This window comes from Chelmon rostratus, chromosome 11 (assembly GCF_017976325.1).
Source record: "Chelmon rostratus isolate fCheRos1 chromosome 11, fCheRos1.pri, whole genome shotgun sequence".
Classification (NCBI taxonomy): Eukaryota; Metazoa; Chordata; class Actinopteri; order Chaetodontiformes; family Chaetodontidae; genus Chelmon; species Chelmon rostratus.
In genome coordinates this window covers 4,668,239-4,696,141 of record NC_055668.1, presented here as the reverse complement: position 1 = coordinate 4,696,141, position 27,903 = coordinate 4,668,239, and the positions used below count along the sequence as shown (strand labels likewise).

General features: G+C 41.3%; 3 protein-coding genes and 1 non-coding gene across 4 annotated transcripts; 1 reads left to right on the top strand and 3 right to left on the bottom strand.

Annotated features, from left to right (window-relative positions):
* Positions 1 to 11,014: 11,014 nt before the first annotated feature.
* On the bottom strand, positions 11,015 to 11,108 carry trnai-uau. Its single transcript has 2 exons — positions 11,071 to 11,108; positions 11,015 to 11,050 (listed from the first exon to the last, which is right to left on the bottom strand). It is a non-coding gene; the product is annotated as a tRNA-Ile (tRNA).
* A 1,751-nt stretch (positions 11,109 to 12,859) lies between these two features.
* hcar1-3 (hydroxycarboxylic acid receptor 1-3) lies at positions 12,860 to 15,188 on the bottom strand. The gene is made up of 2 exons (XM_041947918.1): positions 15,004 to 15,188; positions 12,860 to 14,239 (listed from the first exon to the last, which is right to left on the bottom strand). The coding sequence occupies exon 2, from the start codon at positions 14,176 to 14,178 to the stop codon at positions 13,183 to 13,185; it is 996 nt and encodes a 331-aa protein (XP_041803852.1). The 5' UTR covers positions 14,179 to 14,239; positions 15,004 to 15,188; the 3' UTR covers positions 12,860 to 13,182.
* A 2,499-nt stretch (positions 15,189 to 17,687) lies between these two features.
* LOC121614371 (transmembrane protein 229B-like) lies at positions 17,688 to 18,878 on the top strand. Its single transcript, XM_041948202.1, has 2 exons — positions 17,688 to 17,739; positions 18,394 to 18,878. Exons 1-2 carry the CDS (start codon positions 17,688 to 17,690, stop codon positions 18,876 to 18,878), a joined length of 537 nt encoding a protein of 178 aa, XP_041804136.1.
* A 4,533-nt stretch (positions 18,879 to 23,411) lies between these two features.
* haao (3-hydroxyanthranilate 3,4-dioxygenase) lies at positions 23,412 to 27,278 on the bottom strand. Its single transcript, XM_041947683.1, has 10 exons — positions 27,147 to 27,278; positions 26,811 to 26,889; positions 25,938 to 26,021; positions 25,649 to 25,755; positions 25,185 to 25,274; positions 25,042 to 25,085; positions 24,820 to 24,965; positions 24,325 to 24,393; positions 24,090 to 24,172; positions 23,412 to 23,911 (listed from the first exon to the last, which is right to left on the bottom strand). Exons 1-10 carry the CDS (start codon positions 27,218 to 27,220, stop codon positions 23,839 to 23,841), a joined length of 849 nt encoding a protein of 282 aa, XP_041803617.1. The 5' UTR covers positions 27,221 to 27,278; the 3' UTR covers positions 23,412 to 23,838.
* Between the last annotated feature and the right edge of the window lie 625 nt (positions 27,279 to 27,903).

Genomic DNA, 27,903 nt, shown 5'->3' with positions numbered 1-27,903 from the left:
GTTTTCATTCCAAACTGAAATGGAAAGGAAGAGGAAATGTTTTCATTCCTTTTGATATAACCAACACCTACACTTACACAGTCAAAAATGAAAGGAAAATGTTTGAGCATACTCATCATCAGCATAACGTTTCACTTTCAGTGAGTTTAACCACTTTTTTACTTCCCTACACAAGTGTGACAGAGTTTTTGGTATTAAAGTCAACCCTGAAGGTTTCAGTTCTAGTTGATCTGACCTGGTTGATCTGTGGTTACTGGTGGTCAGTGCTGGGCAGTCGCAGCACTGTACTGACACTAGTTTAATTACGTACATTTCCCACTAACTTTCAGGTAAACTAACTGCTTTCAAAATCATGCTACGTTTCCAGTAGCGAGCTGTTTTCACCACTGAGCAGGTCCAATCAGATAGATCTAAGGATAGGTCCAATCAGAACAAAAGCCAACCAGTCAGTACTGGTAATCTTGTCAGCCATTTTTTTTTATTTAGTCGTCTCAGTCCTGTGCCAAATGTCCATGTTGTATATTATATTTCACTGAATCTGACCTGCCATTATTTCACAGAAGATCTTATCCTATCATTATCTGATAGAAACACTGGTTGTATCATTTAGATTGCAGCTTTGCAGGAAGTGTTTGGTCGAGTGGTTTGATGGTATTAATTTAAGGAAGTGTAGTATAGTATATTGCATTATAGCGTAGTATAATATAGTGTAGTGTGCTATGGTATAGTGTAGTATAGTATAGTGTAGTACAGTGTAGTGTAGTAGTACAGTGTAGTACAGTGTAGTGTAGTGTAGTATAGTCTAGTGTAGTATAGCGTAGTGTAGTGTAGTGTAGTACAGTATAGTGTAGTGTAGTGTAGTGTGGTCTAGTGTAGTGTAGCGTAGTGTAGTGTAGTGTAGTACAGTATAGTGTAGTGTAGTGTAGTCTAGTGTATTGTAGCGTAGTGTAGTGTAGTGTAGTACAGTATAGTATAGTGTAGTCTAGTGTAGTCTAGTGTAGTATAGCGTAGTGTAGTGTAGTGTAGTACAGTATAGTGTAATGTAGCGTAGTCTAGTGTAGTATAGCGTAGTGTAGTGTAGTGTAGTGTAGCGTAGTGTAGTATAGTGTAGTGAAGTATAGCGTAGTGTAGCGTACTGAAGTGTAGTGTAGCATAGCGTAGTGTAGTGTAGTGTAGTATAGTGTAGTCTAGTCTAGTGTAGTATAGTGTTGTATAGTGTAGTGTAGTATAGTATAGCGTAGTGTAGTATAGTATAGAGTAGTGTAGTATAGTATAGAGTAGTGTAGTAGTTCATTGTATGTTTGTATGCAATTTGAAAGATGGACTCTGCTGCTGACATCCTTTGATATCTTTGATCACTGATATCATGAAAATCTCAAGGATTTTAACTTCAAAATGTTGGCTCTCTGTGTTATTTCACATTCAGTGGCCTCTAAATTTCATTATGGTTTTAAGTCCCCCACAGTTTCCCCTTTGAATGTACTCCTTTTCATACAAGGCCAAATTAAGAATGATAAAGTGCAAGTCAAAGGTTTGTTCATATGTCTAACATTTGTATCGAGTTACTATGGCTTAACAAAGTTTTAGAGAAAGCTTATTTCCCATCAGCTATTTCCCAAAGTCAGACTTTTCAACGCACATGTGAGTGTGGATTCTCAAATAAATTCCAGATTGCACCTTTAAACTCCATTCAGTGAAAATAACTGCTTCGCCCGCACTGTGCTGTCAGGCTTCATAAATTTCCCCTGAAAGCATGTTCTTCGCATGCAGCCTAATGTGTTTAAGCCCTGAGTCTGGGCAACATGTGCAGGCAAGTGCCTACTTGTGCTGTACCCATGCACACACACACACACACAGTCACACACACACAGACACAATGAGCTGTAACCCCGCCGCCCCCCAGCCCAGCTTTACCTTATTAAGATGGGCAGATTTATAGCTGATGTTGAGCCATAATTGGCGGTTTCACCAGGAGTGATAATGCAGCAGTGGCAGGCCTTTGCTCTGTAATTAAACTGGAAATTATCTGCTGGTGTGTGAGTGTGTGTGTTTGTTTGTGTGTGTTTGTGTGTGTTTGAATGTGTGACGTGCGTTGGTCTTTTTTCATACTTACGTATGTGTGAGAATGTGTGCCAGTCAGTGTGACTGTATCTTAGCATGTGTGTGTAGGTGTGTGTGTGTTTGTGTGAGAGAGTCTGCAGTCGGAAATGACAGAGCCTCTGTGATGTGAAGTTCCATAGAAATGTTTGCTGTAACTCTAGTTCCTCTAAGCCCAGTATGGCAACAACAACAACCCCCTCAGCACTGGAAGGAGTGATGTCAGCCTCTCCCCTCCCTTCACACGCACACACACACACACACAACTGACACCCCCTTGATCGCTCACATCAGACACTGGCGCAGCATACTAGCCTACCTTAGTCAGCCCTTACAAAACACACACACGTGGCCTCCTTCGCTTTACTCTCTCACCCTTCCTCGCATCCTCCACTGAATAGCCGCATTCATAGCCCTCTTCAGCGAAACATAAAACACTATTAATAAAACAGCAAGGGTCTGCTGAGTGACACCTGCCTGGCCCTGCCAATGTACACGTAAGCCCGCTCCAGCAACAAGTGTTATCATAGTCAGCCCTAAGGAAGGTGTCTTAAAATAATTTTTAAAAAATGGTTAAAGTTAAAAATATATGGGGGAAAAAACCTGGAGGGGCATTTGTGTGTGGTTGCCGTTGGGCAGGACAGGATGGTAACAAGTATCTGCAGCCAGGTGTGAGTGCATGGACTGCAGCTTTTAAACACCCAGTGTGGATCGTCAGAAGTGATGGCCAACCTGTATCCAGGGCAGAGAAGAACAGCGCTACACAGAGAGCCAATGGGACCCCAGAAGCATGAGGGTGATGATGAAGAGGGCATTCTATTGGTCTACCTGGTGTTAAACTGTACTGATACAACAGTTGTTAGTTATCTTCAGGAGATGGTTCCTGATTATTTTGGGGACCAGTGTGGTGCATGAATGTGCTAAAAGAGTGCGCTGACTGAACATGCTCATGTTTTTGGTGAACAATAAACTGACCGTATCCATCTGAATGGAAACGTGAGCGTCCTAGCCACTCTCACTCCTCTTAATCTAGCTAAACCTTACCAACCCAACCAATGAAGCAACGAGTTCTAGCCAATCAGTGGCATAGTAGGTATCAATTTACCATGCCAGCTTGAATAGTGCAACTGGAAATTCAGATGCAGCCATGAATACTTGGAAGTTCCTCCACCCAGGTCAAACTCAGGGCATTTTGTGAAGAACTGGCTGAATTTTGAACTACTTCTGGTGACGTATGAACTTCCAAAACACTGTTGGTGATCCTGGGACCTTTCCCCTTGCACCAAACTCAAGCCAAAATGTAGACTTGTAAACAAACAATAAATGTCTGATCTTCAAATAATGACGTAGTCTCAAATAACAACACAATGTCATTAAATATACCTAATGAAAACATTGAAGGGTAGAATTACTTGTACCGTCGTATTTCACATGATATTCCATCAGACAACATCAGTTAAACTAACAACAGTCGGCTGTTCCAGCTTTCCCCTCTCCAACAGAAATAGTTTCATTCAGTATTAGAGTCTCTTCTACTCTGCTTTTTTTCAACTGCTGTTAAGATACAGGAATTAAAACTCAATCTGAGCAGTTAATAAACAGCATTAATGGTAATGACTCTTTGTGTGAGGCAAAGATGAGCACCCTGGTTGTTCTTTGTTTTAACACACATTCCGCTGGTTAATGAAGTGCCACAGTTAAAACAGGTGAACAAGCACCAAAAATGTTGCCATAGATGGAGGTCGGAGGTCAGGTGTCAAGGTGGAGTCAGATGGACGGAACCTTTTTTACATTTTGGACGTGATATTTTCACACAGTACACTACACTGCCATCCATCAACCCTGTAGCTGGGATATTGTTCAGTTTTTCCAACAGATCACAGATTCTTCACAGATATCATGGAGCCTGGGCAGCACTATGCAGCACCTGTAAGTCCACTTGCCTCCCTGCCTGCAACCAGGGAAAGACGGGGGCGGCAGAGTTTTCCCAGGCTCAGCCAAGGTCAATATAAAGGCTGCTCTGTTCGCTCTCTGCCTGCATCTCCTGCTCCATCTCTTTGAACTGGGCGGCCATGTCAGCAGCTCCCAGCCCCCAGCCACCGCACCGCCCTTCATGTGCCCACGGGGAGCGATAGGCTGGGCGCAGACAGATCCACGCAACACCCAGGGACTAATGCACGCACATACGCACCTATTCGCACACACAAGCACACACACACTTGGTGGCACCCCGCCTGCCTACAGGAGACACTTACACAGGCATGTGCAGAACACACAAGACAGAGAGGGGGGAGGAATATGGACCACTGCCTGTGCATTTATCTTAAATTCAGTCACACACACAGGGTTTGAGCCAAAGAGCACCACTGCAACAGTGAACCTCTTGAAACATAAAATATCCCATCCCTACAACATCCCTGTGCCCATTTGTCCCCCATAAAATCAAGGGCAGGACGAAAGCTGGCTTCTCAAGTTCAGAGTGAATATGAGCCGTCACAGCACTCAGCCAAACTATGAAATTAAACTTTTGGCTGTTAACTAGAAAGCATTCATTTAAAACCAATGACTGCACACTTGACTGAAGATGGTTTGTTGAGGTAATGCCCCATGAACGAGTCACGCGACATCCCCTTGCCCACTTTTTTGCTCGCCGCCGTGGGTTCATCAAGGCGCCCAAGCTAGCGAGGAGCTTGTTCATTAGTAAACATTGTGTAAATAAACAACCAATGACAACAGCAGGTCTTTTTTTCAGCTGGACCAAAAACAGCTCTACGAGAGCATCGAGTTAACCAAGAAAGCAAAGCTTGCTGAGCACAATAATAAACATGTGGTTCACAATGTGAGAACGGGCTGTCTATAGAAGTCTATCAGACTATCCTGCACGTTGAAAAAGGACACTAGAGAGGTACCCACTGGCTTAAACAGTGACGCAAAGAGGTCCTGACTAAGCATGATCACACTGTGGTTGTTACATATTCAACATGAGAACAGGACCAGGACCTCAACATCCAACATATTTGGAGGACTGATGAAGTACACCTGGCTCATGCCAACATGAAGATGATGGTGTTTGTTGTAGCTACAAAGCCATGGTGACCAGAGGGAAGAGCCGGTGTGTGTGTTCATGTTCGTGCCTGTTGTGGGGTTTACTGTTTGAAGAATTTTTGAACTCAGAGATGCTAAACTTTCGTGTCCGTTTATCTGCACATGCAAACTGAAAAGGAACAGTCAGAGACGAAGCAAGACGAATACGCACTGATATTAACAACATATAAATACCCTCCTCTCTCTTTCTGTGATGAGTTCAGGTCAGACCTGCCAAGAATGCTGCTTGGCTCAGACTCTCAGGAAGGACCCTTTTAGGGATCCTGGCCCTCCATCAGGTCACACACTCTTCCTTTTCCAGAGGGCTCTGCGCACACATAAATCAAACACACTCCCAGCGCTCCCCCCATTATTTGTGACATCTCTCTGGATGAGCAGGCGCGTTGTAGAGGATGTGGTCGTTCACCAAGCCCCGCCAGGCCAGAATCCCGGGCCAGGGGAGAGGGGCGGAGGCTGGGATACAAACAAAATCTCTGGCTGGGTTGATAATGCTCCCCATGCTGTTTTTTTTTCCTTTGACAAATGAAAGCCTTAAACCTTGCTGGGAAGATATAGGAAGTTGCAGAAGTGAAGGAGTTTCAAGTCCAAGTTTCCTGGATGTTACGGGACACTGCAATAGTTTGTTGTAAAGTTTTAAGTGCGAGTTTCCTGGATATAAAACAAGGGAATGAGTACATTCATGTGAACCTATACACTCACACAAACACCTATTCATACGGCATGTTGCGTATCTGACCCAGGAATCCGTAAATGAAGAGTGAAGTGCTGCAAATCCTTTAAATCCAAGTAATTTCCAGGAAGACCGTGCATGTGTACGTATGTGTGTGTGATTGGAGCTGGCAAAGGACACAGGCTGTTGGAGGGATGTTTAATTAGGTTAAGGAGGTGCAGCAGGGAAGACAGCCAACTGCCTCACACACCCTTGTCCTCAACAAGCACACACACACACACACACTTGCAGACACTCCACTGCTTAAGTGCATCTGGCTCCTCAGGCTCAGCACAGTGTTCAGTATGTAAAACCTGGAAAATGCTTCAAGTTTCCAGTTGCCACCTGCTGCTGTACTCACTTTTCATTACTCCTGAGTGAGAACACACAAATTACAGTAACCAGTAACCTTTCATTTATTTATTTATTCTTGGCAAAGCAAGCAATTTGGAAGTGGCTGTTAGCCTTTATTTACCCATTGAACCCATAGTATTTCAGCATGTATTGTCAGGTTGATCTTAAAGTAGTTACACACAAACCTGGCTAAAAAGTAGTAGCAATACAGTGGAAACTCTCTGTTACAAGTTTGAAAATATCATTTCAGCGAGAGTACACAGGTGATATCAGCTAAATATGCTTAAAGTATGAAACCTAAAAGCACTCATAATGCTAAAAAATTACCCATGTGAGTGTGTCACTATTATTCATTGTATAATAGCAGTAGTATTATAATTCCTTCATTCTGGGGCGTCCAGCTGTAGTGGCCTCATCGCTGCCCCCTGAGGCTCAGGGGTGAGAGCCGCAGTTGTAGTGCGTGTCTTTCCCCTTTAACTCCCTATTAGCAACACGCAGTATCAATGAGCCCATACTCAAAAGCAAACTTGGGGTCAGAAATTTACGTCCTATGTCTTTTCCTCAACACTTTCCCTCGGAGCGTCTTTCCTTAGCGTTTCAACGATTCAACGAGCTCTTATCATGACTGCCACTTACACGCTTCCACGTCATTTCACTCACATAGAAACCTTCCTAAGCAAGGCGAGCACAGTATGTTTGGTATTATGAGAAAGGATGAGGACGGACTGGTTGGTTTAGCAAATGTATGTAGAGGTAACTGACCCACCGGCAGTGCACAGCAGTTTCCTTAAGGCTTTGCATTGGGAGGAATCTGCATTGAGGCTAATGTACACTACATGTTGCCTTACTGTATGTGCTTCATATATCAGCTAGCATTGAGACCTCTGCCGACATGCAGCTGAACAAATACTGCATCATTGTGTAAAAAAGATGGATTTTTCCTCTGATGCAGACCAAAGAATTTGAACTACACAAGTTAGGCTGGACTTAAACCGACAAAAGTGCTGCATCAAAAAGCCAGAAGGGACCGCCTCAGAGGGATCTGGCGAAGTGATACCTGATCGGGCAAGACTGATCTGCACTGTGGTCCTCTTGTGAAGCGGAGAAGCACAGAACTCTGTACTTCCATTTGTGTGTTAATCAAAATGAGCGCAATTGGCTCTGGCTAGGTTATCACTGGCAATGTGTCAGAGAACATTTACATAAAGCTGAGCTTTTCTCAACTGTCTCCTGCAGGGCCGTTTCATTCTCTGCAGCTCAGCAGGCGGCGCAGGCTGCAACCCCAGGTCCTGTTCTCATGTTCTCAATGAGTAGCAGCCTATCACTGTCCTGGCTTTTGAGTCTGTATGTGTGACCGGCCCATAGCACAGCAATTACCCTCCCACGCACACAACGCTATCATGGCCAGTTGCCGCCAAAGTTGATGTTGATGAAGTGTGAGAGATATTCACAGGTTGCCTTGAGAAAGTGGAGGTTAAAAAATGAAAATGGCACAACTGGGAATTCTTCCCCAGATGACTCCCATGATTAACACACTTCCCGTGAAGAACAGTCATATAATTGGCTTCCTAAGAACAAAACATTATCACATGTCTTTCTCAAAACTCATTCACTCTCGCTCGCCATTGGTCAAACCCAACACCCATGTTTGCGTCTGACAAAACACACCGTTGACCTCAGAAGTTTGCCAGGTAAAATGACAACACTTCCTTTTGGCAACTTGACAGGCGCTTCATCAGTGAAGTCGCTCCGGGCTTCAGAGAGCAGTGGAAGGGGAAAAAAAACAATAATGATAATAATTATACCTTCACACGTAATGAGCAGAGCCTACAGGCTACAATACATAACAGCTGGGCCTGGGAGCTGTCAGACAGCTAGATAGTGAGTGAACACTCGGTGCTAACCAAAGACAGATGTGAATTACAGCTTGTGACACATAGCTGTGTGGTTAGTAACGGGCTGGGGGCGGGCTTGGATCTAAAGATCTTAATATACTGTTACAGGCCGCCCTTCAAAACATTGAACTGCTGCATTGCAGCCTGAAGTTGTGGGTCAACCTCTCAACAGTCATTGCAATATCTGTGTTGTTGCAAAGTTTTGCATGAATTTTAATGCATGTACAGCATATCCTGTCACGAAAACTATTGACACAACGTGCTCTTGATGGAAGCAATTAACCTAAGTTTATAGTCTTTCCAGGTAAATAAAGGCTTTATTATAATTACTGTTGGTTTGCATTCATGACAAGTGCATTTATCAGTGATTAAATAAAAGCACTGGTGATATTTTAATGGGACTGGATTGATTTACAGTCTCTTGCAGTGGTGTGTGTGTGTGTGCGTGCGTGCGTGTGCGTGAACATGGCTGGATAATAAGAGGAGGTGATTAACGCTGCAGGCCAGATCAGGGCAGAGATAGGAGTACAGGCCTTGCCACAACACCTACAGACCTGCAGTTAAGGTGCCTTCGGGTTCTGTTTATTCTCAGGTCTCTCCTTTGTCACACATACTTTCAGTGGATCTCTCTCGTCCTCACACACTCATCCAGTCTTTCTTTCCATCGAACATACTGTCCCATCGCAATTTCTCCTAATCGATTTTTCTTAATTACCTTTAATTACACTAGCACTCATACTCATGTTGCACACATGATTTGCCCTCTCTGTTAAAATGAAACGTGTCAGTTCATAACAAACCAAAGCTATTGTACAACATGACGTAAGACATGATGACCCACATACTTCACAGACAGACAAAAGGTGTCCCAAATGGAATGTGTTGGTTGATATGACCATTACTGTATGTGATACTAACCTCTGATCTAATAACTAGCGCCTGCCTGGCTATGTTGAGAGAGAACAGACACTGTGATAATACCTTTGCCAATGCTACATTGACAGACAGCAGACTCCATGCTAAAGACTCCATGCTAACACTTTAGCATATACTAAGTTAAGTGACAGTAAGGCTCCATGCTAGTACTTTAGCATACACTGTGTCGAGAGATTGTAAGCCCTGTGTGTGCCAAAAGGTTTGCGTTTTCTATGTTTTCTCTTTCCTCATTTTTTACGTACAATACTTCTGATCTAATTACATCCAATGCTGCATGTTTATGATAACTGAAGTTCATACTTCACTCACCATTTCAATCTAATCTAATGTACACAGATGAAGTGCATCTTGAGAGAAGGAGGCTGGTTTACACTGCGAGCCAAGTGAGGAAAGAGAAATCCGCTACGACACAAGGAGGAGAAAGGGCTGAATGAAAAGACTGGACAAATAATTATGGTACAGTGATGGTAGGGGCAGTGATGAAAATGTAAGAAGAACAGTTTGTTAGATTAAATAAAACTTACATTTAAGAAAAAGTGTTACATTAGTTGAGACGGATCTTATGTATGAGGTTTTCTCATTCTCACTTGAGTAAATACTCTTTACTTGTAAGTAATCAAGTACTCTTTGAAGCCCAGACCAACACTCTGACACACACACAAATGCGCATGCACACACATACACGCCGACACACACACGCACGCACACATTTGCACCCACACGCACAGATCCCAACTTTTTTTGCAAAATGGTGATCTCATGCACATTGCATCTGGTCTGAAGTGATCATAATGGAGCAAGCTGAGGTCTCTAAGCAGACCGTGTTTTCTACATTATCCCTGTTCCTCCGCTTGTGACGGTCATTGATGTGCATTTGACTCATCCACATTGGTGTTAAGACTGCTGAAACCAGTGTATGTGTGTGGGTGGGTGGGTGGAATTGTGGTTTGCATCATGTTATATCTACTCATATTTATCCATCTTTCCAATGAGGCATACATATTATCAATCAGATATCCCCAGTGTTCCTCCTACATTATTCTTAAGTATATTAATGGACAGTTTAGCAATATGAAAAATGTAGCTCTACATGTTAAACTTTTATATATACAGGAACTACCAGATGATACATTGTACAAGGCACAATTTTATTGACATATAATTAAAAAAGAGCATATGTGCAGGCCTTGCAGCACCCAATCGATAATAAAGCCGGCTTGTGTAAAACGTGATTGAATGCGTCAGAGATGAGAAAACACACACACAATACACAAGAGTGTAGAAGTGGGAAAAGCAAACTGTTTTCATTCAAACAGCAGACGCAGCCAGTGAGATTCAAGCAGTCACGTCTGAAAAAAACAAAACAGCACGTCCAACCAGTGGACAACACCGACCCCTAGTGGCAGGACAGCGAAGAGTCACGTGAAGTCAATAAGTTACTGAACATAATGAACACAATTAACACGTCTCACACTGACTCGTGAGCTCATCACTCGCTTCACTTCCTTCACTGCATGAAAATTCATTTTTGCATTCCTCCCATGATGTCTGCTTAAATCATGTTATGGTTCATGCTGTAGTTTTTTAACTGAAAAAAATGATCCCAGAGTAAAATTGAGTCTCTGCAAATTTCTCTTTGGAGATGAATAAAGTATCCATCTATCTTGGAAACTGTTTAAACCAGTAGAAAAAGAAGCAGGTGTGGAATGACTGAACTTCAAATGTACATTACAAAGACACTTATAATTTGACCAGAATATCTATTGTAGTATTGTTTTCCTCGACGATTACGATCATGATGGCTTGGTGTTTTTTATATCCGTTTATTTTATTCATTTTGTTAGCAGGATCTGAAATATTTGCGACACAAAATGAATGTGAATCGCATAAAACACACGGTAGTTCACCATCAAAAGACTGCTCCAGGTGAGGCTCGAACTCACAACCTCGGCATTGCTCTACAGTGTACTGTCATATAAGTACCGCGCGCTAACCGATTGCGCCACTGGAGCTCACTGCTGCAGCGTCGCAGTTGGGTTTATGAACGTCTGTGGGAAGTGACTAATCACTGCTAGTTGTATTTGTTTGTTGTTCCACTTTCTCCACACAAACGCTTATATTTGATGTCACGGTTCGAAAAGACAATAGCAGATTGAATACATGTGAAATTACAGCTAATTTGTTACACACGACACGCTATTAACGCATGGTTATAGTGCTCATGAAAATACGAACAGTGCCACAATAAGTCAGTTTTCAACGAACGGCAAACTAAACATGAATTGTGGCTCTTTGTGTCCGCCCTGCGTCTCCCCTGCAGCCCGCGCTGCCCTCCAGGAGGTCCGGTTAGGACAGGGACAGCACCGTGGTGTCATGCCCGGAGCCACTGCGACACACCGGAAACACACACACCGTCCTTGATATTTTCAAAGTAAAACACGTCTTGCAGAAAAAGGTGAATCTCTAAGACACAGTTGACATCCGCTAAAAATCATTACAGTTACACAGCGCACCTGTTAAAATACTGACCACATCACTATTTGTACTGTGTTATCCTTCGCTTCTGAACAAAAGGTGTTGTTGTTCGGCCCAGGATGAACAATTAAACAGCATTTTTTTCATATTTTTTCAACAAGTAGCCAAATGTATATTTTAAATAATTATCTCATACCTCATGCCCAATAGCCTATAGGGATTATATTATCATCAAGCTTTGGGAATAGTGACATAAAGGTAATTATTTGCAATAATATATATATTGAAAATGAATTGAAAATACATAATGCACTTGTGGTTTAGTAACTCGGACAACTTCCATTGTCTCATGCAATTTTTCATTTTTTTTCCATTGTTGCGCTCAATGTCCTATCGATCTATCTATCTATCTATCTATCTATCTATCTATCTATCTATCTATCTATCTATCTATCTACCCTCTGTCTCTCCGTCTTCTTTATTCTGATTTGTTTTTTCAGAGGCATACGGCCATATATTACCCCTTCGTCTGTTTCAAACATTTGCATATTCACTGTACAAACTGTACTACCTGTGCTGAGTTATTGTATGTGTTATCTTAATGTGTACATAGTGTTGTATTGATGTGCAAGCATGCCATGTACAGCTGAAACCGACCTGCAGAAGATCTATAATTAACATTACTTTCAAATGATATGCTAGCTTGGCACAGAAGAGACATCAGAAGAAGAAGACCACATCTCTGATTTGCTCAGTGACATCGATATGAATGAAATTAATATGAATCAAGTGAAATGAAATGGAAATTCAGTCTTATTATCAGGCTACTAAACGCAACCAAGATTCCAAATTCAATTATACAGCTAATAACTAAATTTTCATTGCAAAGACAATGCAGTCATCTAATTTGCAAGGATTTGCATCATATTTCCTTTCATACATGTTTATCAGATAAGGCTCACAATGAGGGAAGCCACACCTTTCCTTACCTGTCTAATGAAACTGAATACAAAGGAGAGGGCAAGTCTGAGACGGCTGAATATAATAAAACTTTCAACAAATAAACAGTCAAAAGAAATCACGTCCCCACACTCCTAAAGCCAATTAGGACTAATTGTTTATTAATAATTTTCCTTATATTAAATTATATTATAATATAATTATATTTTTTTCCCTTTGATTAATATCATTTTTTTTTCTTGTTAGCCCTTCATTATCATAAAAACCTCTGAGAAAAAGTCAGCAGACATTCAGTATAGTAAGAAAAAGATGCAATTAATTAACACACGCACACACATACATTTTTCCTGCTTTTATTTTTGTTTGAGCATAAATATTGAACATTTGCAGTCAGTCCACTGGTATTCATTATACTGATGTTATGGCTGTCTAAAACTCCCCTGCAGCATTCATCAACCTCGGGGCATCACCCAGACTTCAGTATCAAACACATACTGCAGTTTAAATGTCCAAACAGTGTCTTCATTTTGCAGCTGGGTGGTTCAGCATCTTCCTCAAGACACCTCAATATCCTGAGGATTGAACCATCGACCATGTTCTGGGCAAGTCTTTTTATTCATGTATTGTATAATAGTTTTTTATTTTTGCCTTTCAGCAGTTATTGGTTGTGTTGTAGGGTGCTCTGACATTTTTCTTCACAAGGCCCATGTGGCTGAAGAAGCTCCTGAGGGCATCGCGAAACATGGAGCTAGAGAAAGAGTAGATGAAAGGGTCCAAAGTGCTGTTGAGGTACGTGAAGCAGATGCACATCTTAAATAGCTGGGTGATCACGTTGTACGTTTTGCAGTCCTTGGGGTGGAAATATTTGATGTATACCCCACCCAAGCCTGTAAGGATACTTGGCATGAAGCAGATGGTGAAAATCAAACTGATCACCCCTACAGCTCGGATGGCTTTCCCTACCCTCTTCTGCTTGTCCAACCGCCGTTTGTGCAAGAAGCAGGCAATCCGGGCTGAGCAGAACAGCAACAAGAACCAGGGCAGGAAGAACTCTGCAGTGAAGGCCACATAGTGTACTTGTATCGCCAAAGGGACGGCACTGTACGAGTTGAAGCTGCGACACAGGGAGACGTTACCATCCTGGTAGAGGAGGTTGGTGGTCACCAGCGGAATCCGAAGGGCGATCACAATCGTCCACATCAAGCCTGCGAGCCAGCCCGACTGAGTCAAAGTAATGCGGCTAATGCAGTGATGCGGATGGACCACCTTAAAGTAGCGATGCAGTGCCACAGCTGTCATAAATGCAATACTGGCAGAGCGATTGACAGCCAGCATGAAAAGGTTAATGCGGCACCAGACCTGTCCAAACACCCAGTACACCCCTCGGAGTTCGGAGTCGATGCGGAAGGGCACGCTGATGAGGAGCAGGAAGTCGGCTAGAACCAGGTTAAAGAGGAGAAGGGTGTGGGGTTTCCAAAATTTCATGCGGAAACAGAAAATCCACAGAGCTAGTACGTTTACCGGCAGGCCCACAATCATCTCAATTATCATGACAATGCACAAAAACACGGTTCCAAACTCTGTGGTGGATTGGCAGTGCATGAACGTTTCATTCTTCACCTCGGTGCTACCGTTCACCAAATCCATTTCAGCTGGTCTCTGGTTCTTCACTGCTCCTCGTCTTCAGCACGTCCTATGTGCTATGAAACTACCAAAAAGGAGAGAAAAGTGTCTCAGACCTCAATATTTCATGGGTTTAATAGTTCAAGCAAAAGTGTTGCAGCACTTATTCTTGGAGGCCTCTGCTTGATGTGCTGTGGCTTGTATTGTATGTTGCTATGAACAAAAGCCTCTGCCAAATGAAAACAGTATATGTAACTGGAATTCACTTTGTCACTTTGTTTCCAAGAGTAAGATGAAAGGATTTATTAATCTCATTTCTGTACAGTTAATATGAAGCTACAGCCAGCAGCCAGCCTTCACAAAATCACAATTTTTTTTTTTTTTTTTTTTTTTTTTTTGCTGCCAGACATGAGAGCGGTATCAACATTCTCATCTAACTCTCAGCAAGAAAGCGAAAAAGGCGTCTTTCCTGAAATGTCAAAGCAGTCCTTTAAGACAAGGAAGATGTGTGTTTGTAACTGGTGTACTATTGTAAACTAGTAATTTTAACCTTTGTGTGAAAAATGTAATCCAAATTTTCCCTATGATAAAGTCGTTCTGAACTGAGAAAGCATAGAGTGACATTTTAGCCAAAAACTATGCTATATATATATATATACTAGATATAGACTATTACAAAATATGACTGGCAGTGTGAAATTGTATGCTACCAGAATCTATTCATGCATTACAAAACATGGTAAGGTCCAGCTGCCTTCATATTGCAGTGCTAGTGTACACCAGTGATGAACTGTTATCAGTGTTTTAAAGGTTGAAACTCAACACCAAATACAGAGTTTCAGCACTCACCAGAAGTCAACGCTGATGTCCTTGGTTGCCTCTAAAAGACCTGAAGATGCTCCTTTTCAGAGGTCAGTTGTCCAAATCGCTGCATTCAGCAGATGAAGACAACAACGTGTACAAATCCCCCTTAAGTAGTGAAAGTGATCTGGAGGCGAGATCCTTACGGGATTCTGTGTATAAAAGCTGCCTTTCCTGAGGGCTTGTCATAACATGAGGGTGATGATGGTTCCAAGGAAAAGAAGCTGTGAGGCAGTCACTTCTGGTTTTTGAGCTCATACCTGTATAATATTTCACAGCAGCACCTTTGTCAGATTTCTGTTCACTTCATGTCACGGTTTTTCAGGAAATGTTGCGCTGATGAATAACAATTCATCATTTAAAAAGTGGAAGTAACTGAGAGAGAATAAGTTGGTTGTTATTGGTGGTGATGACACACACACACACACACGCTCACATTCATTTCCACTTGGTTATTAAATTATAAAGCCGCCTGCAATGTATGTCTGGTCCTTCTATGTCCCAGTCCGTTTCATTGCATCCACAGAACTGGCACACTAACACTCTCACATCGAGTGTCTCATTTACTGTCATTTGTATTTATATATTTTTGATGTACTTTTGTGTGTGTATATATATATATATATTACTTGTTTTCAGGAAAAAATAGTATAAAAGTATATCTTATCTTGTCTTATCTTATCTTATCTTATCTTGTCATCTTGCCCCTTCTGGACTGATTTTATCAAACTTCATCTCAGCTCATCTTCAATTCTCTCATTTCCTTTTCAAGTCATCTCAAACAACTTTAGCTGGTTTTGACTGACATTTTCATATTCCTCCAGATCATATTTTGACCTTTTGATTTTACCTCCTCCACTTCCAAGTCAACACCTCGACTCCTCACTGCACTATCTCAGGTTCCATCCCATCCTATTTCATCCCACCTCGACTCATCTCATCTCATCTCATCTTATATTATTTCTTCTTATCTCAATCTCGTCCAACCTCATTTTATTTTAACTTATTTTGTAAAATTCCTCATCTCATTTCGTCTCACTACATTATCATGACTCATCCCACTGTCTCTTGACTTTCATCCATCTTGCCTCAAATTATCACCCGATCTGTGTCACCTCACCTCCTCACCTTGATTCATCTCTTCAAATCTCATCACATCTCACCTCTCATCATCTCATATCACATCTCAAACGTCTCCTATCTCATCAAACCACAGCTTATATTCTCTCAACTCACCTTCTCTCATCTAGTTAAATTTAGTTAAGGAATGCTGATTTCCTTAACTAAATTTTCTTTGCTGTCAATTCATTACATGGCAATACAAACCAGACACACACACACACACACGCACAGTCAGCCCAGCTCACCACAGTGTGAACAGACCAACCTTTGTCAGCTCGATACTTTTATGGTCATTGACTTCCATACAGCCCTGCAGTCCCCCTTCCCAGCCCTAAAGGTGTGTTTGCTACTACCACTGGACTCTGATCTAGAGGTCCACCTTTTATCTAACAGTTTTATTAGAGCACTCACAAAACAAACACACAGGACCCAGCACTGGCACCATGTCAGGACTCACATCTGCTCTCAAAGACACTTTATGGGTACATTATATGCTGTGCATGTGTGAAAATACAGGTAGAACTTGACATCTATTTGTACAGTATGTCTTTATATCTGTGTTTGCAGATTTCTCAGCACCAGTCTTGTGGTTAGTGCTTAATGAGTAAATTCTAGTTACTCATTTTTATTAGTGCAGATAAATGACTAATAATCTTTATCATTTCAGATTGTTTATAGGCATCCTAAATATCTTTACTGCAGCCTGCTGTAGTAACATTCAACTGCTTAAATAACCAAATTAACAGACATTTACAGAGAGGCTAACGATGACTATGAAATAAATCTAAAATATTACTATCATTATTATTTAGCAGTAATCAGATATGGCAATTATTTCATCTACTCATTAAATAATGCAAATTTGACATATAATTTGACAGTGAATAGATTGAAATTGAGCTTTACAAAGGCACAAATTCAGACCTACAATAACTGTGCAACAGGAATACAGGAGAGAGATTTAAAAGATAAAACATAACATAACTGAAGGAAAAGCCAAGAAAGGTAAAATTTAAAGGTTAATTTAAAATATTATATATAAATATTTATGAAGTAGGAACATTTTTGTCAGAAATATGCAAATGTCAAAAATATGACTGCTGCTAGGCTGGGCCCAGAATTTCACAACTATCTTTATGAAATAGTTTAAAAACAGTGTGGATACGTAAGCATAGATTCTATCAATGAGTGCATATTTTGGACAGCTTTTCCAAGTGCGCCCTACAAAAATACATTTGCACACTTACTGTTAAAAGAAACTATTCATGCAGCCACAGTCTCGCACTGTGAGATCAATACTTTTATTGGTACTATGAGCACACACCATTTTTTTATCGTCAGGTGGTCCAAGTTTGCTTCCTGGGTCTGTCCCTTAGTTCACGACCTAAGCCTGTGACAGAGACATCACTGTCTCCCTCTGATAACATGGAGCCGCTTAATGTTTAGCCCAAGATCCACACACACACACACACACACACACACACACACACACACACATACAGGGAAGCAGAGGGATTACAAAGGTACAGAGACCCATATGCTGTCCAGGGATGGAGGTGAGAGAACTAAATGCGAGGAGAATGAAAGGTACTAATGACCACGGTGAGTGTTATTGCTGTTTATTATTTCCTATGTTTGATAGCTGTTGGAGGCCAGACCTTGAGGCATAATATGGCATGTGTTGTCACTGCATCATATAATATCTGTTGAAATAAATTAAGTGATGGAGCTGGATGCAGTTCTGCTGTGAGACCACTGTTGACTGCATTTCACTTTGAGGAGAAATCACTTCATGACAGTAATGGTCATCAAGTTGATTTGGCGTCGATGAATGGCACTTTTTTCGAGTGCAGAGCGGAAACCTGTTGAAGATTTCCCAAAGCCTTTAATTTGCTAATCTGGGCTATTAGCCTGTTAATCCACATTAGAGCCTGTACACTCTGCTGTGGAGGAGGGTCAGAACTGCTCACTGGAGGTAATATAATGTGGGGAAGAAATCTTGATATTTTGATATATTTTTTGTTTGTTTAAATTGAATTGAACTGAACCAACTTAAACATTAAATAAACAAAGTCATCTACATATCTTATACGATCAATGATAGACGGGAATGTACTACTGTTAACTGTAAACAATAATAAATCTTTGCTAAAGTTATCTAAAAGCCGGGTAGCGTACCATAATGTTTGTTTTCAATGTCTTATTAAACTCTCCAAATGGGCTACAAACATACAGTAATGAGCTTCTTTGTGACAGGGATTGGTGTTGTAGGTGGAGCCCCAGCAGAGCCACCTGGGAGCATCTCAGGTCGTCCTCTCTCCGCTGCAGTCCGTCTCTACGTGTACGCCCTGCATGGCTGCCTCTGTGAGGTGGTCTTCACTGCTGTGTGGGACTGGTGCAGCACCCAGGACAGAAGGCTGGCGGGTCACAGCAGCCTGTGGGCGCTGCCCATGTACGCCACCGCAATCTACCTCATGGAGAGCCTGAGAGCCCGGCTGCTGGCAAAGCACCGCCCGCTGCCAGCGCGCCTGCTGTCCTACACCTTGTTCATCTACCTATGGGAGTTCAGCTGGGGGGCGGGGCTGAGGCTGCTGGGGGCCTGTCCCTGGGACTACTCAGGTTACAGGTACAACCTGGGAGGACTGGTCACACTGGAGTATGCACTGCCCTGGGCTGTGGCGGCATTTATAGCAGAGCAGCATGTGATCAGGAACACTCTGAGGATACGACTGCACAGCTGAGCTCAGTCTGGAATCATGAGCTTCCAAAGCAACAACACAGCATTTTGATTTCAAACAGCTCACCTGTGTCATTACATCTGACAACACAGTTCGATCTGTGAGTGTGTTTTTCTCACAGACTGAAATAAGTGTTGCATGTCAGAAAAACAGGTTTGGTAGCATAACGCACTGACTGTACGATGGTTTTGCTGACTGTACGACTCAATGCGACAGAAATTTGGGAATTACTTACTACACCAGTGAGGAGCCACTTGGCCGTAAGATGTATTATGAATCCAGAACTAGACTCTTACCCGTTAAGCAGTTTTTTTCATTTAGACTACTCGATCTACTGACTCTATTTGGAATTAAATTCAATAAGCCGTGTGTCCATCAACAGAGTTTTGAAGCATTCCAATTGACAGAAAGAGTAAAATTTAAAAAAACGTCCTCAATCCCACCAAAAAGTTTTTCCCCTCGCTAGAGGTGGTTTTTACCTTTCTTAAAAACGAGTTAATGCACCAAAGGTGACGTGAAAACACCTTTCAGAGTAAGTTCTGAAGTACCAAACATTCATCTCAAATGAGAGACGAGCCGTTTCAGCTCTGAGAGAACAAGAAGCTCTTTCCTCTGTGGGAAAGTCCTGAGGACCTCTCTCCATTTTTCTCTTGAAATGGCCAAGGGGACTGCTTTGGTTCTTCTTCTGCTCGGTTTATTCCAGTCATGTGTAGCGTAGCATAAATAGCCATCTTCTCAGAAACTGCACTTTGTGGAGCCTCGTTTATTCGCTCCGAAAGTTGAACATGCCTAATTCACATTCTTTTGTTTTTCTTTTTGCAACATTTCTAATGTTCAGATTTAACACTGAAATGGAAAACGATGTGGTAAATACTAAATTATTAAATTCAAGTAAAATCCCATCAGGATTTAGAGGAGACTTTCATTTTGAAAGGTACAGATCGTCACTTCAGGCATCACATTTCCTAATTTTCCTTCACTTCCAAGTGTTCTCCATACAGATGTACAATGTCTGGTTGTCTGGTACAAATCTGCCTACATGTCAATGGTGTAATGTTACTAAGAACATTTACTCAAGTCCTGTGCTTGTACTGACAAATTCAAGGTATTTCTACTAGAGAATTAAAATATTATGTAACTTTGTACTTCTATGCCGCTACATCTCAGAGGAAAACACTTTTTACTCCACTACATTTGTCTGACAGTTTAAGTTACTTGTAACTTTCAGATTAAATTTTTCATACCATTCCTGTCCAGTGAAAACCATGTATCTCCAACTTTTTTGATCAACTGAAGAAATGAGTTCCTTTATGGGTTAAGAAAACTTTCCTACTTCATAAACTCAACTATTTAAAAACCCTTTTGGATTAGTTAGAAAATGCATCATCACAAAGCTGAAAAACAGGCTGTTTTGTAAAAGCTGACTTTTTAGACATGCGTGGTTCTCATATGACAGCTACAAACAGAGGACAATCTTAAAGAATATGATGCATTGCTGCAGATTAAACTACCAACAGCAATGATATTACAGAGAGTATTTCTGCCATGAGATAACATGGAAATGCTTTATTTCTGTCTGATGACAGATCGTCATTACTGGTGCTTCATAATAAAATGCTGAAACAGAGTCCTGTAAATGTCCACTATGAAACAATGAAACACGAGTCTTGAATTACTTCCTTAGAACAAACTACTTCAGAAATTATTTTCACAGGTTCTCAAAATATTAAAGAGCTGGAGACTAAAGGAGGTCGGGTCCACTGTATGAGGAAAATGTGTATGGAACTAGTTACTGGTGACAACCTTGGTCTTCATGGTTTGTTTGGTCTCGTAGAATCATTCGGTGCCAGATATTGTTGCCGCTTTTGTCTTGCTGAGAAAGAGGACTTTCAGAATTCACAGAAGATTCACTCAAGACAGTGATGCGAACTCGAGCACTGCCAAGCAATGGAGAAAACTCCTACTCTTCCCTATGTGATGGGTGTTAGACGTTCTTGTGTTCTAAATTCCTTGCCGTACTTCAATACATGTGAAAACTTCTCTGTCGACATTATGCAAGATATCTTGGAGGGTGTGGCACAATATGAAATGAAGCTGCTAACTACACTTGATCAAAAACTACACAACGTCAAAGGAAATAGACAGGAGAATGGCTACATGGAACAAAACAACAAGCCACCTGCATTGAAGTGATCTCAAATGACTTGGGTTTAAATGCGATCCAATCTCTGTGATTACTTCACAATCTCCCACTTATATTTATTTGGAGACTTGGTTTGTCGAGATGATCAACACTGGAATTTGCTTCTGTTGTTTCTTCAAATAGCAGATATAGTATTTTCTTCCATGTTATCAACTGGCATTACCATTTACTTGAAACACTTGATTTCAGAGCACCATGGGTTATTCAAGCATTTGTTTCCCAACAAGAAGCTACCACCAAGGCATCACTTTATGGTGCATTATCCTACATGTATTCATAAGATTGGACCACTTTTGCATACCTGGTGCATGCGCTATAAAGCGAAGCACAATGTCTTTAAAAAACAACTAAAAAGCTTCAAAAATAAAACTAAAACATTGGCAAAGAAACACCAAAGTCAAGTAGCATATAGTTGGCAAACATGTGAGCACGACAGACTGGTGCTTGGTCCAAGTAAAATGGTAACTTTAACTGTGATGGACAGGGGCTGTGAGATAGCAGAGGCTCTTCAGGTAGCAATCGACACTAAGGCGTTAGATGTTAGATGGGCCAAACACCATGGAAATATGTATCGTCCGGGTTCAGTTGTTTGTCTTAAAGTGCTTAATGTGATCCCAGTTTTTCACAAAAGCCACCGTGTTGTTCTTAAAGATGAGACGTTGCTGTTGTTCACATTTGCACTACAAACAGTGTGTCTGGATGAGCATTTTTATGCATTTAAAGTTGTGTGTACTGCAGAAGGACCTCATGTTGTTGATGTCAAAGAGCTTTTGTGTTACAAAGCATTCGATATGCAGATGTCATACAGTAATGAAGATTCAAGTTCATTTATTGTTCCGTACTGTTTCCTGTGATAAAAGAATCGCTAAGATCTAACTATTGCACTGGGGATGAACAATGGATTTCTGAATTTCTTTGCCCATAACTCAAATTCTGTATTCATATTTTCTCCTCTTTTATCTAATCCACCTAATTTTAAAGAGCACATTGTGTCCAAATTGTGATTGCCCACCAATTGGGCATAAATGTTTTGGCTGGGCTGATGGCTATTGCAGTATTTTACAGCCTTATCTGCAGCTACTGATGGTGTGGTGATCGTGTGCATACCTGTTTGCAATATTCTATTTGTTTTTATTATGAAATTATAGGGATGTGTCACCCTTAAAGACTTTTTCCCCCCTCATATTGATTAGTTTTTCATGTATTTTACAATGCTGTCATATTACAAAGGCCAAACAGTATTGATATGTATGTATATGTATATTATGGGTGCTCAGTGCATGTGTTCTGCATTTAAGAAAAATACAAGTGCATTGTTGAATTGTCATTTCTGGTCTTTTTTATTTTAAACATTTTAATCCAGAGTTATCATTATTAAAATCAATATTGAGTGAAATACAACTCTTTATTGAGTGAAACAGAACTCTATTCATAGTAGAATTGGACCTCTGTTTTGAGGCAGTTACTACTCTGTACAGAGGAGAATACAACTCTGTATTGAGTGAAATGGTGCTGGAGTTGTTCTCACTTTATGCTAAATTGAGTTAATTTTAATCTAGTGGAGTAAAAAATGAACTCTAGATAGAGTAGAAATAACTCTAAAAATGTAACTCTATGACGAGAGTAAATTTAGCTCTTTTTGGACTGGGACCAAATACTATCTTTTTGGGAGTAAAATTTACTCTTCAAAATTTTCTGTGTGAATGTATGAAACAAATGAGAAAAGTGAGTGACTTGGTGAGATTTGGGAATATTTTTGAACTTTGGACAGACCAGGTGAGCTGATTCTGTTCTACTAAGCGCTTTCCTGTGAACATAAGATCTTTGAGGGGAAACTCCATAAACAAAATATGAATACAAATCCAGTTTGACTCCCTCAGGCTGCAGGGTGAATAGCTTGTCCCAGTTTGCTGTCAGTTTAATAAATCATAAATACTAATAACATCTATACTCACATATTGAATCATACTTTTGCAGTGGAATTTTGCTGATAGCAAGAGCTGCACTCATTACCAGAAGACAGTTGCCTACTTCAGTGGAAAAGTCCACGTCTCCCGGTGAAATCTGCCCTACAATCTTGCCCAGTCAGTTTCTCAGAAATGCATTGTGTTGAGAATCTGGCAAGCTGAACACGGCAAAGTGATGTTTGTTCCCGGCACTTGTTGAAACTTGTGTTGACGTCCCTTCAGCCAACCGCATTATTTCTCTGGGACTGTGGCTGTAGTGTGAGGTGTTGTTCCTGTGTAACATGGAGTGCAACACTGCGCAAAGTAAAACTAATTAGAAAGCCAAAAACTGTTTGTTAAGATAAACGATCACAACTCACATTTTATCTCAGATATTTATTAATTTTGTTATGATAAATGTACTGCACGTACACAACGCTTTTTGACCTTGATAGACAAAGCGCTTTACAATTTGCCACTCATTCCCTCATTCACACACACACTCACAACGATGGCAGCATGGTTCAGTGTCTTGCCCAAGGACAGTTGGACATGTGGACGGGAGGACGACCCACTCCTCCTCCTGAGCCACATGTGTGGGCGGCTGTATAAATTACATGCAATTAAAGTACATAACTGAGACAAAGTGCAAATTACAGTTTCAAATTCAGTAGCTTTACTTACTGTATGTGACGATACACAATATGCTTTTTATTACGACGCCTACATTGAGTTCTCCCCGTCTGTACAGAATACTGTATACTGTAATACTGTATATTTAATGTGTGTGTGTGTGTGACTTGGCAGGTGATGCTCAGGGTCTCTTCCGCTCAGGGTTTTGGACCACAATCAGGGCAACGGTCCCCTTATCTCTCTGCCACTGGTAGCTACAGAAGAAGAAGCTGTGTTAGGATTTTTTCTGAGGTAAAAATCAAAATATTGATCATATCTCAACTCATGGCTGCTGAATAACGTCCTTTAAGAATATGGGGAGCGAAATCGCAACCCTTTTAACCTAATAATGTGTACACTGACTGGAAGAGTTTGCCATTGATTTGAACTCACTGGGTTTGTTCAGGGATGAGTAAACTGTCTCCTGCAGAGAGAGTGAGCTCCTGCTGATTCATAGTCACTCTTGAGGAGCCCTCCTGAGAGACAGAGAGACAGAGATGGAGAAAGATGGCTAGAAAAAGACACACTGAGAGTTTGGTTACATGGATACAGGAACATCTAAGCAGCACTGAGAGGCCTGCCTGGATGCAGGAAGCTACAGGAGGAAGAGTACATTTAGAGGACATACCATCTGCCAGATCCACATATCGCTTTGCCGAACTGACATCTCTGTGTGGCCAGGTCCAAACAGCATCGTCTGTCAGGGTCAGAGGATGGAGCATTATAGCATCTTTGCATCTCTTCCACATCACCATCATCATCTACAACACATCACAGTTTTACCTCTGTGGTTTGTCCTTTTATATATACTTGATATACACCTCATTCAGCGTCCCTTTATTATCAGTTCTTGAATTTTGTGCATGTGTTGACACTAGACTACACAAGTTTCCATTTGGGTTGGGTGTTGTTTGAAATTTTTCACTCTTAGTGCCAACATGACACCTGAATGTTGCTCTTCCTCAGGTTTCTTCCTTTGTCAAATAAAGTGTGTCGTATCTTATACAGATTGTGACGCCCCCTGACACTCATTTGTGATTTTGGGCTATATAATAAAATTGACTTGACTCTTAATCCAAAAGCTACACAATGAAAACACGTCTGATAGTAACATCCCTGCTACCTCTGTCTCAAACTGAGCTCCGAACATGTCGATGGGCCTGCCGCTGTCCAGGGACGGCCTCTGTCTGTCCAGCCAGTCTTTGAAGGAGAAGGGTGACATCACGTTCATGGTGTTCATCTGGAACGGAGGCTCTCTGAAGGTTTCATCTGTTCATCCAAACGTAATCATGAAAAATCGACAGCGATTAGATTTTAGGTCAAGCACGAGGAACGAGACACTCACTTGGATCTGGTTTTCCTGTTTTGCACTGCTTTGATGCCATGAACCTGCGAATCAAGTCAACCGACAACAACAAACCGCATTAAGAGAAACAACCAGATCTGATGGAGAGTGTGAACGTGCACATGAGAATGAAGATGTCTTACTCTTTGATTATCGGTACCAGCTGGGTGCCGAGATCCTGGCAGTAGAACCATTTCTCAAACAGGATAGCAGTGCTGTTGTCCACGTAGTACCTGAAAGCACCACACGTGTTAAGGTTTTGTCACACAGACTTTTATATCAAAGGTGTCTGACCAGGGAGTATTACAGTAGGTTATGTGGATAAAAGTCTGTGTCACAGTTTAATGCAAGATATTCAGCAGTAAACAGACAGCCTAAAATATTTTGTTGATTTTATTTTCAGATTAATGTATCAGCACTAAATGACAGGTTTGACCTTGCTAATAAAAGACAGTTGCCTCTCTCTTTTTTTTTTTTTTTTTTTTGATTTTCCTGTAATTATAATCTGTCAGGGTTTGTTTTTTATTTGGCTTGTTTCCCTGCTATTATCTACTTAAGAAGAGATGAGGCAATAAAGGAGAGAGGAGAAGGAGACACAGTAGTTAACCTCAGGCAGTCAGTCTCAGTCAGCAGCCGTCTCCTCTCCACCACCAGTCCCACAGTGTTGGCCTGTCTCTGGGGGGAGTGGGGGATCCGAGCTGGCAGCAGGAACATCTACAAATGGAGGAGAAATAAATGGCATGTCACCGACAAAGCAGTTTATTTCACTAGAAGGAAATCCCAAACCACTGAAAGGAGCTTTCATATTAAGTAGTGATACATTATAATTGACTTATTATGCACAAAATGCAGCTTTGCCAAAACAAAACGGTCCCTAAAAGCATATTAGAGCTCACCTCTCCCTCTCTGATGTGCACATCCTTGTGTTTGCCATTTTCAATCACCTTCAGACACATGTCCCCCTTCAGCTGGTAGAACAGCTATTTAAAACAGCGAGGGGAAGACAAAAGAAGAAATATTATTGGATTACACTGATTTTACACATGAAAGGTGGTTAACAGGTATTGGACAGTACAGCAGGATATGTAAAAAAAATAATGAAATAAAAATGAATGAAGTATTTTGTGGCTTCAGAGGGAGCTGTGTGAAGTCTGACAAAAATCTGGGGGTGCGCAGATAGAAAGAAGTGATCTTGCTACACCTCTGGAGCCTGATCCTCAGCTCTGCTTGAGGCTAAGGGCTCCACTTGCAGTTTCCGACAAAGAAGAACAGTGTGTGTGGAATAAGAAGGATAAATCTCTAGTGCAGAACATGACCATGACTCTGAAAATGCTACTCAGGTGTCACTATTGAGTACCAGCTTGTTGCATGTGCCTGTCACCTGACCACCCTTTATACATCAACACTGTAAACTTCAAAAAGTCAAACAGAAAAAGGACGCCAGCAACAGCGGGACCCAGAAAAATTGAATAGGGGCAGCCGACCAGAATGCTTCCACCAAGCATTGCGACACTGTGTTGGAGTTTGTCCTTGTTCGTCGGGGGAGGAGTGCTGCTTTAAGAAACAGTCATTAAGTAGAAAACTGAAAGTAGGGAGTTAATCTCGGGATCTGACTGTGAATGCAAACCATTCAGTTCAATGTTAAGCATTAAATCAAGAACTGAAGGCTGAAATAAGGGCAGGAATTTAGTGTCCTCCAAGTTTGTGCATTAAATAATCTACGGTGGAAGTAATACTTTATACAGAATGAAAAAGTCCTTCTCTCTTACCTCCTCCCCTTCCTCGATATGATAATCCTTCCTGGTATTAGGACCTCCAACAAACATGATATTCAGCTGGGAACTGTGCCTGAGGAAAAAAAGGAATTCAAGGAAATAATGTGTTTACTACATGTCCTCAAACAGTCACCTGAACTCTATTCATTGTTAATTTGTCTATGCAAAACTGTACACTTATTGTGATTTACAGGGATTTTCAGGCTGAGCTGTTAAGAGTTGCTGATTCCTCATCTCCATGTGGAATCCATCAAGTTGTTGCAGAGAAGAACCCAGAGTAATTGCACACATACTCACCAATGTGGCTCAAATCAAAGTAAAATTACTCACATAAGCTTGTTGCACACTGGCGGCATAAAAGCATTCCGGTTCTCTGCAATCCAGCCTTCCACATTCACAATCATTTTTTTTTGGCAGTATTGAGCCTCTCTGACTAGTCTGCTGGTCTGACTGGTTTAAACAATCTGACTGACACAGAAAGTCCAAAATGCAGAAGTGGGGGAGGAGTTCCGTTTCCTAGATGATGTGAAAGATAATCGTAATAAGTTACACAGTGTTGTCCTGCAGTCACTCTGTAATCGGAATCCTTCACTCATGCAGTAAGCTGACAAACACAGTGTGTACATTAAACTACTACACATTATAGCTGTATCAGTTATACTTCTTGTCATGTTTAGCAGTGTGATTTAAAATGATCTGTTAACATATATACTGTTAGAATAGCTTGCCTTACAAAGGCTTTGCTCCACACAGAAAATTAACTGGGATTGCAAATGTACGCAGAGAGAAACTTCACATGCCTGCGTCATGTGTGCAGCGTCATGGCCGTAGGACCAATGTCTGCAGAGGTTTGACAAGGATCCCAACCAACGGATGATCATTCACTGTTCAAGTGGATGAAGGTCAATGATCAAAACTATTTATTTGGCGTTATTTTACACCAGGTGTAATGATGTCAACTGTCCACTAGATGTAGCTGTTTAACCTGGTGAGGCTGGATAAAAGCTGTGGGTTCTTCAGTGATTGATAAGACTTTATTGATCTGGCAATAGAGAAACTTACTACACAGACCCTGGAGTCTGGGCCT

Bases quoted from the DNA above. Each gene is read 5' to 3' on its own strand.
- hcar1-3 (XM_041947918.1), bottom strand. From the start codon at position 14,178: ATGGATTTGGTGAACGGTAGCACCGAGGTGAAGAATGAAACGTTCATG.
- LOC121614371 (XM_041948202.1), top strand. From the start codon at position 17,688: ATGGAGGTGAGAGAACTAAATGCGAGGAGAATGAAAGGTACTAATGAC. The intron at 17,740-18,393 runs GTGAGTGTTATT...TCTTTGTGACAG, and splicing joins GAAAGGTACTAATGACCACG to GGATTGGTGTTGTAGGTGGA.
- haao (XM_041947683.1), bottom strand. From the start codon at position 27,220: ATGATTGTGAATGTGGAAGGCTGGATTGCAGAGAACCGGAATGCTTTT. The intron at 26,890-27,146 runs GTGAGTAATTTT...TTTTTTCCTCAG, and splicing joins CCAGTGTGCAACAAGCTTAT to GCACAGTTCCCAGCTGAATA. The intron at 24,966-25,041 runs GTGAGTGTCTCG...TTGGATGAACAG, and splicing joins AACAGGAAAACCAGATCCAA to ATGAAACCTTCAGAGAGCCT.